The sequence below is a fragment of the Dreissena polymorpha genome, chromosome 4, assembly GCF_020536995.1.
Source record: "Dreissena polymorpha isolate Duluth1 chromosome 4, UMN_Dpol_1.0, whole genome shotgun sequence".
Lineage (NCBI taxonomy): Eukaryota > Metazoa > Mollusca > Bivalvia > Myida > Dreissenidae > Dreissena > Dreissena polymorpha.
In genome coordinates, this window is record NC_068358.1 from 47,981,553 (window position 1) to 47,993,975 (window position 12,423).

The 12,423-nt window shown below is 36.5% G+C and overlaps 2 protein-coding genes across 4 annotated transcripts in view; one reads left to right on the top strand and one right to left on the bottom strand.

Annotated features, from left to right (window-relative positions):
- Positions 1-12,423, top strand: part of LOC127880130 (pyroglutamyl-peptidase 1-like) — a 483,820-nt gene that overhangs the window by 141,231 nt on the left and 330,166 nt on the right. The gene's annotated exons all lie outside the window — the stretch shown is intronic.
- The window catches only part of LOC127880129 (receptor expression-enhancing protein 5-like), a 33,541-nt gene that overhangs the window by 17,554 nt on the left and 3,564 nt on the right, over positions 1-12,423 (bottom strand). For all 3 annotated transcript variants that reach the window (XM_052427369.1, XM_052427367.1, XM_052427368.1), the window contains exon 2: positions 702-795. In XM_052427369.1, coding sequence (XP_052283329.1) covers positions 702-795 — 94 coding nt within the window. The remainder of the gene's footprint in view (positions 1-701; positions 796-12,423) is intronic.

The following is a 12,423-nucleotide window of genomic DNA, read 5'->3' on the forward strand; positions in this document are numbered from 1 at the left end:
CATCCGGAAACCATTTTACTATTTCGGGTCACCGTCACCTTGACCTTTGACCTCAAAATCAATAGGGGTCATCTGCGAGTCATGATCTATCTACCTATAAAGTTTCATGATCCTAGGCGTATGCGTTCTTGAGTTATCCAGAAACCATTTTACTATTTCGGGTCACCGTGACCTTAACCTTTGACCTAGTGACCTCAAAATCTATAGGGGTCATCTGCAAGTCGTGATCAATTTACCTATGAAGTTTCATGATCCTAGGCATATGCGTTCCTGAGTTATCATCCGGAAACCATTTTACTTTTTCGGGTCACCATGACCTTGACCTTTGACCTAGTGACTTCAAAATCAATAAGGGTCATCTGCGAGTCATGAGCTATCTACCTATGAAGTTTCATGATCCTAGGCCTAAGCGTTCTTGAGTTATCATCCGGAAACCACCTGGTGGACGGACCGACAGACCGACCGACATGTGCAAAGCAATATACCCCCTCTTCTTCGAAGGGGGGCATGATTATATGGTAATTATTGCAAGGTCAAATTAAAAATCATATTTTTTATAATTGAACTTTTATGAACAAATCATCAAATCTCCTGTGACAAGAACCGTAAATAACTGTCCTGGCCAATCGTTAACATTTTATTGCTCCATTAAAATCCATCGGACATTTTTGACGGATATCATTTGAAATTAATATACATACGATGCATATGCTGGGTACAGGAAACCAATGAAATTGCACAGGAATTGGGCTCCATAGCCGATCATCAAGTACAAGGCAATTATTGCAACGAGACCTGAAAGTAAAAAAAGAATATTTTAAGATCACATTTACAAAATTTAATATAAAATTTATGGTGTACTTGCATGCACATGTAAGCTTATATCCTTGATTTAGCTAAGTCTACATTCAAATTTGAGGGAGAAGTAACTTCTCCCTCAGCTGAAATTAGGGAGAAGTGATGCAACTAATAGGAGAAGTGGTTTATTAACTTCACTTATTTTATTTCCCTCATTACACCATGCCCTTCATGATACATGATTAATCAGAAACAATACATATTTGGCAGGTTAGGGAAAACATTAAGAAATACTAGAAATGGCGCGGCAGAGGCCGACGCGTATCCCCACGCCGAATGTTTGACCTAGGTGTGCCCCAGGGTTGGTAATGGGGCCATGCATAGCTGAGATTGACCGTATTGTCATAAGAGAAGTTCATCATCAATTAGAAGTGAATTGGTGTAGAAATGAAGAAGTTATAGTAAAAGGCAATTTTGGGTGGGTGTGACATATGTGGGCAGGGCGCCCCAGGGTTGGTAATTGTGCCATGCATAGTTGAGATTGACCATATTGTCATAAGAGAAGTTCAGTATCAATTTGAAGTGAATCGGTGTAGAAAAGAAGAAATTATAGTAAAAGGCAATTTTGGGTGGGTGTGGTCTATGTGGGCGGGGCCCCAGGGTTGGTAATGGGGCCATGCATAGTTGAGATTGACCGTATTGTCATAAGAGAGGTTCAGTATCAATTTGAAGTGAATCGGTGTAGAAATGAAGAAATTATAGTAAAAGGCAATTTTGGGTGGGTGTGGTCTATGTGGGCGGGGCGCCCCAGGGTTGGTAATGGGGCCATGCATAGTTGAGATTGACTGTATAGTCATAAGAGAAGTTCAATATCAATTTGAAGTGAATCGGTGTAGAAATGAAGAAATTATAGTAAAGGCAATTTTGGGTGGGTGTGGTCTATGTGGGCGGGGCCCCAGGGTTGGTTATGGGGCCATGCATAGTTGAGATAGACCCTAATGTCATAAGAGAAGTTCAGTATCAATTTGAAGTGAATCCGTGTAGAAATGAAAAAATTATAGTAAATGGAATTTTTTGGTGGGTGTGGCCTATGTGGGCGGGCGCCCCAGGGTTGGGATTGGGGCCATGCATAGTTGAGATTGACCCTAATGTCATAACAAAAGTTCAGTATCAATTTGAAGTGAATCCATGTAGAAATGAAAAAATTATAGTAAATGGAAATTTTTGGTGGGTGTGGCCTATGTGGGCGGGGCGCCCCAGGGTTGGGAATGGGGCCGTGCATGGTTGAGATTGACCGTATTGTTATAAGAGAGGTCCAGTATCAATTTGAAGTGAATCGGTGTAGAAATAAAGAAGTAAATGTAAAATAACCTTAAAAAATGAGTGATAATTTCTGACGCGGCCCCACCCCAACCGCTATAACTTTTGACCCAGGGGTCAGATCAAAATTCCAAATAGTGCAGGGTCGCACATATGCTCATAGCTACCATGTGTGTAAGTTTCAAGGTTCTAGTGCTTTTAGTGTAGGAGGAGATAGTGGCCAGGACGGACGGACAGACGGACGGATGGACGGACGGACGGCGGAGATAACCACAATATCCCCAGCTTTTTTTCAAAAAGCGTGGGGATAATTAACAAAGACACTATTTTATAAGTTAACATGTTATCATTGTATTTAACTGAACTCAAATACTATATTATCTGTCAACATCTGGCTCAAAGTAAACAATCAACAAGAGCACCGCATAACGGGTGCCACGCTAGGCTGCGGTTGCAGTTTTGAATAAATGAGAGCTTGTCAGATTTTATTTTTTTTAGAGGTCACAGTGACCTTGACCTAGTGACCCAAAAATGGGTGTGGCATGTAGATCTCATCAAGGTGCAGCTACATATTAAGTCAGGCTTTTTCCGCTCCATTTTGGGAAAACGCCACACTGGAATTTTGGGAATTTCGCGTCGTGAAAACCCCCATTTTGGGAAAAAAATTAATCGCAAAATTGGCTCAATTCGGAAAAATTATCGCATGTAAATTATTTAAAACAGTGTTTCTTATATTTCAAAGAAGCCGTTAACTGGTAAATAACGACTATTTTGATAACTTTTTATTAAAATTTTACAAAATATTATGAACATGTTTGATTAATGCAGGTTTTTTAATCTGAATTTGGGGAAAAGGCTTGGCCTTTTTGAGGTGAAAAAAATCGCGGGAAGCGCCGGATTTTGAGGAAAAAAAGGAAAGTCTTAAATAATCATTAACATATTTTACAGTTCTTAAAACAAATTCAAGGCAACTGATAATTTAATTATGCAATACTTTCTATTTTCTAAACCAGATCAGGTCAACTTATATATTTAAAGGGTAAAAAAAAAAAAAAAAAAAAATTTTTTTTTTTTTTTTTTTTTTTTAATTGGGAATTTTTTTTTCAATTGGGAAAAAAACAACCAGATTTGCATTGGGAATGGGGCCGAATTTCGGACCCGTGGCATAGGGCGGAAAAAGCCTGTAAGTTTCAAAGTTGTAGGTTGAAGCACTTTGATTTTAGAGCCAATGTTCAAAACCTTAACAAAATGTTAAGGTTTTAGCACGACGCGGACGTCGGATGACACGACAAGCTGGCTATTTCTCCTAAAACAGCCGAGCTAAAAAGAGAAGTCACTTCTCCTTCATGATATAGAGGAAGTAGTTACTACATGTATGTCCAGGGAGAAGTTATCTCCCACTAATCCCTCATGGCTCCCTGGGCTCAACTTACAATGAATGTAAGACATATTTAATTAAGCAAACAATAAATCCATTGCCAAATGTGGGTCTACATGTCCACCCTTTAACAAAAATCCTTGGGAACAGGCTATGTTCTCAAAATAGCATCTAGATCATTGATGCATGCTTTGTTTTGTGAATGACCGGTCAAGTTTCCATCTCGATATTATTTTGTAATCTCTATAGGAAAGAACTGACCTACGTCATTCATACATGCAATAATATTTTGAGACTACATGTAGTAGTTGTCACGCTAAAACTGTTTTAACAACTATTGGCTTCAAAAGAGATTCATTGTACCCATTTACAAAATCAAAATATATTGGGGTTGTGCGATTAAATGAAAGCATTAAAATCATTCAGTTAGTTTAAATTAGTACATTGCAACCAAACGTTTAAAAGTAAATGTCCTTGAGAATGAAATACATGTAAATGTATTTCAATTGGCTTCCAATTCATTACTGACCTTATATGAATTATTTTAAGAAATGTATGTATTTGGTTGTAAGTAATATTGACAACAACTTATTGTCTGTGTCTTATTGTCTCCTAAAAAAAATAATATTAATGAATAAACAAGAGGACTATGAACCCTAAGGTGCTCACCTAAGATCCAATGAACTAAAATATTCTGAGAAGGTAAAGTCCAGTACTTCATTACACATAATACTTAATTTTCATATTTTGATTTTAAGTGTGAGCGTTAGCTCACACTAATTTAACAGAGCAAGTTTTGCAAATCAGTATGCGCTTAACTGCTTAACTTCGCTATCGAAAGACAACCACTGCCTGTTGCAGTAAAATTATGCAGACGACAAATGCTACGAGCGTCTGCTAGGAACGATAACCACCACATCTGCCTGTTTATAGTTCACCACTGGTACACTGCATTGTGTATATGACTTATAGTGTTTAACAGCTTGTAAGACAACATTGGCCAGTCTAGTGTTTATCATTGAAATCTGTACATATTGGCTGCTTTCAGGGAAAACGGGGGTTAATGCATGTCAAATAAGATTAGCCTGTGCACACTGATTAGCCTGTGCAATGCCCACAAGCTAATCATGGATGACACTTTCTGATTTTATAATGTTTTTTGTTTAAAGAGAGTCTTTGGTACTGGGATGACAATTAATGCATAATGCATTAAGCCCTGTTTTCCCAAAATGAAGCCTAAATTATATTTTTTATTAATGATTTAAAAAAAAACACATCTGGACCTGTGCTTTAAGATCAGTCTTTATAAATTTGAATGGGTTGTGTTCATTTAAAACTTGCAATATAACAAGCTATAACATAATTTTTAAAACTGCGTTGCGTCTAAACTTATACAACAGTGAACACCTACAGTGCCTTCAGCGCTTTGATTGAATTAGGCTGACATATCATTGAGAAAGTTCAGACCAAGTTTCATAACAATTTTACATGAATTATGACTTCTAGTATAAGTTTGACCTTGTGACCTAGTTTCTTATCTTGCATGGCCTAGTTTCAAAGTCGACTGATACATACAATAAGGACAGATGTTCTGACAAAGTTTCAAAAAGATGGGACTAAAAAATTTAAATTAAACTTCAAGAGTATTAACAAGGCAGTGCCTCATATTTTTTAACAGGCTGGAACAATTTTTAAAGATGACCTGATATATCATAAGAGCAAATGTTTTGACCAAGTTTCAGGAAGATTGGACAAAAAATGCAACTTCAAGAGTCTTAACAAGCAATAAAACTTTACACATAATTATTTAGTTTTTGACCTTATGTGTCCAGTTTTAAACTCAGCTGAGATATATGGGACAAATGATCTGACCAAGTTTAATGAAGATTGGACAATAAATGTGGTCAATAGAGCATTAATAATGTTCCACTATGACCAGGGTCACCATGTTTTTCAACGGACCAAAACCATTTTTGAACTCAGTCAAGATATCATTAGAACAAATGATAGGACTTTAAATGTGACTTCTAGCGTCAACAAGGTTTCACCAAAGCTATACATGGAAAACAGCCTGGCTACTTATTTTTTGACGAACTAGAAATGTGAAATCATTGGGCATTATACCCTGTGTATGTGCATCTTGATGTGGACATAGTGTAATAGAACAACTTAATCAATACACTGTGAAAGAGGACCAAGACATTTATTAATCTAGGCTACAATAAAACACTTGACTATGGGTAACGCCAAAGTTGTAGCTGATGCAGAGCTTCTGCTTGGCCTAAATGGAAGGGCCCTTTGCCCTGTCGTAACAAGGCCCTGCCCAGCTTGAGGTCTGCCATGCCCTTCCAAAGACCAAAGCCTGCGGCCTATGATTCCCGCAATGCCTTTAAAATCTGTCCTTGTCACAATTTACAAGTTACCTAAGAAATTGAAATGTACTTTATAGGTTAGAGCCGTTGACTGGTTGTAAGTCACCACACAGATGCACCTGATCCAGTTCCAGGCGGGTTAAATGCAGACGATTTTTTTTCTACTGCTTTCTTCATTCATGCTCATTAAACATCATGCACCCAAAGATCAGTATAATTGTATTCTAAAATTTTGGCTTTCAGTTACTTAGGAGACTGATGATGGCTTCAAACTGCCTGCTTGTCCAAATATATCTCCGTATTGTACAATGATATTTCTAATAATCTATAAATATATAATGCAATCTTACAGCAATACTTGTGATATGAAAAAGTATTTATATGAATAACAAATATTATTTATAATATGTAACTTGGGTTTTTTGTGCAAGATTCAACCATGCTCTCGAAAGTGCCCTTTCAACAAAATATCCCCTCTGCCCTTTTCAAATCCTAAGATGTAACTGAAGCACTGACATGAATTTGTGTTTGTTTGTTATTATTTGTGCTGAACTGTCTGCTTGTTTTTCATTGTTAATTTGGGGCCTTATTTAATATTTCACTATTTTCAATTCAAAATTTACAACGTAAGCATATGTTTATTTTCTGTTTGTGTGCTGTGAGTAATTGCAATGCATTTGTTTTCAAATTACTTTATTTAGTACGCTATTTTTGCATTAAGACACGGATGGTATATTACACACTGTATTTATGACATTTGGTTAAAAGCACAATGAAGTCTGATTTTTTCAGAAGACACAATATATCAATTGATTTGTGACCATAGTAATATAAATAACACCATGAAAGTGTTACAAAACCAATATCCGATAAGTTGTCATGAACAACATGTTAGCAAGAATTGATATTTTAGGGTTATAAAGGGATTAGTGGGTTAAGGTTCTGCCAAACTGAGCTTAAATGACAACTTTCATAATAATCTTAACAAATTTTAGCTTTGTATTTTACAAATGTTAAGACAAATTGTCTCATGTCCAGAAGGAGGGACTAACATCCAAAGTGCTCATCTCTCTCGTCAAAAAGAGACCATACGGCATGTGTATAATATTTACCTAAATATCTATCAATATTGGTGCAGTTTTCATGCTTTGACTATTAAGGGAACAATAATAAACATGTATGATTATATAGAGACCAAAAACCACATACTTCTAGATGATCTGCTCCCCATGGGATGATGGGAATCAATTCTTGGCACTGGAGTGGAGGATGCTTCAGTAAGAATTGAAAAGGGTTTGCTAACTTAAACTGCTGTGTTAGTTGGATCAACTCCATTTCTTTCCCATTTTTATGATATTGTATCACCAAGATTGCAAGGATATGCATGGACACAAACTTTTATCTAATCAAATGATAAGGATGCTAAAAGATTTCAGGGGGTTTTCAGCACTGTCTGCGCCTCCGGAAAACGGAGGCATTCCCAATGCAAACGGACCTGATCCCAAAACAAAATAATAACAAAAATTCCCAATTTCCCAAAAAAAAAAATTTTTTTTTTAGAAAGACGTGTCTTATGACTTTTGATTATTAGATTATAAATGTTCCAACTCGTCCAGCTGATGTGGATCATACCAACAAGCACTGCTGTGGTTGAGCGAGGATTCAGCACCATGAACCTGCTGTGCTCCACATTTCACAGCACATTCACACAAACCAAACTGACTCATCTGATGCTTACCTGCATTAAATGTCAAAATAACAAATAAAAACAAATTATTTGTTAAACCTCTGACTTATTTAAGCATGATAAATTCACTATGTTTTCCCAAAATGAGCCGTTTCATCGAAGCAAACATTCCCAAAATGGACAATTTTGTCGATACAAAATTCCCAATTAGGTCAGACTCCTTTTCCCAAAATAGGCAGATAAACCCCTGGATTTTACTGACCAAACCTGTTTGCTGAATCTAACCCCTTTTCCTACCTCTACGACACTTTCAAACAAGAGTGCAACACTGTCACAAGATACGCCCGTTTGAAGGTTTTGGACAACTTGATAACTTTACCATTTAAGTGACAAAATGGTATATTTTTGATAGGGATGGCATCGAATACCGGTATCTGTATTCGAATGTTCGCAAATTCATTCAATCGAATATTTGAATATTCGCATAAAACGGCTGGATTGATTTTACCTTGTTATGTATTAATTTCCATTGGTTTGTAAATTATATCCGTTTGCTAAATACGAGGCTGTTTATTAACGTTGCTATCAAATAATTGTATCGCTGTCGACTAATACTATGACCGATACTGTGATCGGGCAGAAATAGAATGAAAAACATCGTGTCATAGAATTTTATTTTTTAAATGTGCCACAGATTTGTAGCAGACCGCGCATATGTAAAACTAAGTTTACACACATTACACGTTGCGGTCTTCTTATCCACAGACCATGTAAAATATTCCATACTGCAGAAGGGGCTGGTGGCATTTTCAGATTTGAATTATGATTCCTTGATGAATTATATTATCTGTTACTTTTGAGTAATTCACAAATTTAAATGTCTGTTCAAACTGTGATCACAAAAACTAAATTATAATTCGCAAGTAAATTGAAGCCCTTAATTGGTATCTAATTGACAAACAACAGTTCGGGCCCTTTCTTATAGTTAGTATATTGCATTGCGCGATTTGTGTGATCACAAAACTTTATTATTATTCGCCAGTCAATTGAAACTGTTAATTGGCACCCCATTGGCAAACAACAGTCGGGGCCTTTCTTAGAGCGTGTATATTGCATTGCGCAATCAACACTGATATGGGCCACGTTATCAGTTTGACACGAAGAACGTCACGTCAAACATGTTACTCCCAAGAGATTTCGGTTGCTTTTTAGTAAGCGGTTCGCAGTTCATTAAATATTGGTGAAATTACGTTTGGAAAAAAATGCGAATATGCGAATATCATTTTTATTATTCGAATGCTGACCATTCAATCGAATATTCGATTATTCTAATAATTTTGCCATCCCTAATTTTTGAAAATAAAGCAGCACATATTTGAACTTGACCTAGATATCATCTAGACAAAACTTCTGACCAAGTTTGAAGATCGGATGAAAACTACTTCAATTAAAGAGTGGACACCATGCTAAATCCTTGAAATGCACTAAGTGACCCTGCAGGGCCCTCACACTACTTTGGGGGAAGGGGTCCGCAGCCCTTAGGAGGGGGAATTTTTGCAGCGTTTCCCTTTTTGGGGGATTTTTTTACTTACTCTCGCATTATTTCATTTGTACATGTTTTCACTATATTCAATGCATTTTTCATAATTTAGTATGTTTGAAAAGATTAAATTGAAATAGAATTGAGATATAATAATCATGAAACACATCTTTCTATTAAAAAAAAAAAAAAAAAAAAAAATTTTTTAGGGGGAATTTTTACCCCCAAAAGGGGAAAAAAGTATACTTTTCAGGTGGGGGACTGCCGCCGAAATTCGGAGGCAGATTGAGGGCCCTGCCCTGTGACCTAGTTTTTGAACCGGCATGACCCATATTCGAACTTGACCTACATATTGTCTAGATACAACTTCTGACCAAGTTTGGTGAAGATCGGATGAAAACTATTTGAATAAGAGAGCAGACACCGCCGCCGCACACCCGCTCGCCCGCCAAGGGTGAAACTATAATACGTCCCATTTTGAAAAACGGGCGTATAAAAACAATTATTGTATACCAAGTACTGTCTCTTCTTGGCATACGATGTACAATTAGGTAGCTATTGTTGTTTAATCATTGATGATGTGAGGAGAGTTTCATTGGAATATTTTTACTCAACCTTGACGGCGTAATCAGATTAAATAACATAACTTTTGGTTTCAGTAATGCACCTTTTGTTCAATATTATAACTCAAGGCTAACCGATGTACATGCAGATTTGAATCTTTTATTCTTGTCTATAAATAAAAAGTATCATGTTTTCTAAAAAAAACAAGAGCTGTGTGTTCTTGAAACACAATGCCCCCTACTGCGCCGCATTGAAGCCATATATTTGACCTTTGACCTTGAAGGATAACCTTGACCTTTCACCACTCAAAATGTGCAGCTCCATGAGATACAAATGCATGCCAAATATCAAGTTGCTATCTTCAATTTTACAAAAGTTATGAACAAGGTGAAAGTTTTGGGACACACAAATTAAATGACAGACAGACAATGACAGACAGGCCAAAAACAATATACCCCCGATCATTCGATCCGGGGGCATAAAAAGACACCAGCAGGCTTAAACTTCTAAAATTATGTTTTCTTTCAAACAAGAAAGTGTGCATGTTTTGTTTCTTACAATAAGTAACAAGTCATGTGACACATCAGATTACAAATGGATATGCTTTTGCCAACAGTTGCAACATGTGAAACAAAACAGGTATTTAAAGATGCATTGTAATTAGACAGTGATTTGTTGAAGTTTTATGCTATATAGGTGTTGAAACATACATGCCAGTTGTCCCTCTCTTCACGGGACAGTCCTGCTTTTTGGGGTGTTTGTCACGGTGTCTTGATGTGACACAATTTGTCCCGACATTTGTAAAAACAAGAAACGTTGAATAAGTTCACAATAAAATTCGCTATTCACGCTCTTTTTGGCTTAAATTACCATCACTTATCCCTATATTGCCCCCTACTAACAAACCATTTCTACTAGTCGAGTGATCCAGTGTTGTTTTTGGCGCCTTATTAGGGATCTATCGGCAAATTAATGATTTTATCAGGCATGCACACCATGGTGTTTGTATGATAGGGGTCGCTAATTGCTAGCGATATATGCATCGTAGTGAATTAAAAGCAGACTTCTGTTGTATTGCCAAAATCAAGTCCCTAAGATACTATTAAGCGGTATTCAGTTTATTATACCACCTGTGCCTAAAAAACCTGTCAAAACATCAATTTTGTATAATAAAACAAGAGCTGTCACCATAGGATGACTTATGCCCCTTATAAACGCTTGATAGAAGTTATGACATTTTTTCGAAACCTAAACGCAGATTACGAAACCTAAACGAGAACCCTAAGTTCAATTTCAAGGTCACAGGGGTCAAAATTTGTGTGCTTATGGAAAGGCCTTGTCCATATACACATGCATACAAAATATGAAGGTCATATCTCAAGGGACATAGAAGTTATGAGCATTTATCAAAACCTAAAGGCAGATTTCGAAACCTAAATGTGGACCCTAACTTCAAGGTCAAGGTCACAGGGGTAAAAAATTGTGTGCGTATGGAAAGGCCTTGTCCATATACAGTGATTTTTTTTGCTCAAATTTACAGCCGAATTTCGGCTGCTTCCCAATCGCAAAAATACACGTTTTTTCCCAAAATTCTGACCAAAATTTCCCAAAAAAAGCCCAACTTCAAAAAAAAAAAAAAAAAATATTTTTTTTTTTGTTTTTTTTTTTGGAAAGAAGTCTCATATAACTTAATTATGATTTCTTAAATCTAGGTCTCAACTTTATTTTTTAAACTTCTTACAAAATATATAACTTGAAATTAGTCATTTTTGTCCATAAATCATTCCTAAACTTGCCACTTTTATTTTATTGATTAAAAAAAAAACAATTTGACCAGACTCCTTTTCTAGAAAACTCCCTGAACATGCACTTAAAAACAATATCCCTTCTGTTACTTATAATCCTATTTATAATCCTTAATTTTTCCCAATTTCATGGTTTATCACGCTATTTTTCCCAATTTCACGGTTTATCGCGCTAATTTTCCCAATTCAAAAGGCACAGGCTGTAACAAATTATAGCAAAACAAGGGACAAAATTGTCACAAAACCAGGTTTTCATTGTGAAAAAAAAATCTGATAAAGGGAGAAAACTCAAACTGAACTTTTGAAATGACCAAAAAAATTAACCCCCTTTGTAAGTTTTTTTTTTTTTTTTTAAATCTATTTTTAGTCGTGGCGACCTTGACATTGGAGATATTGACGTGATTCTTTCGTGGGACACACTGTCCCATGATGGTGAACAAATGTGCCAAATGATTTTAAAATCTCACAATGAATGACATAGTTATGGCCAGGACAAGCTCATTTATGGCCATTTTTGACCTTTGAACTCAAAGTGTGACCTTGACCTTGGAGATATCGACGTAATTATTTCGCGCGACACACCGTCCAATGATGGTGAACAAATGTGCCAAATGATTTTAAAATCTGACAATGAACGACATAGTTATGGCCCGGACAAGCTTATTCCGCCAGCCCGCCAGCCAGCCAGCCAGCCAGCCCGCCCGCATTCGCCAATCTAATAACCAGTTTTTTCCTTCGGAAAACCTGGTTAAAAAATCACTGATATACATATGCATACCAAATATGAAGGTTATATCTCAAGGGACATAGAAGTTATGAGCATTTTTCGAAACCTAAATGCAGATTTCGAAACCTTAACGCGGACCCTAACTTCAAGGTCACAGAGGTATAACATTTTTATGCGTATGGAAAGGCCTTGTCCATATACACATGCATACCAAATATGAAGGTTATATCTC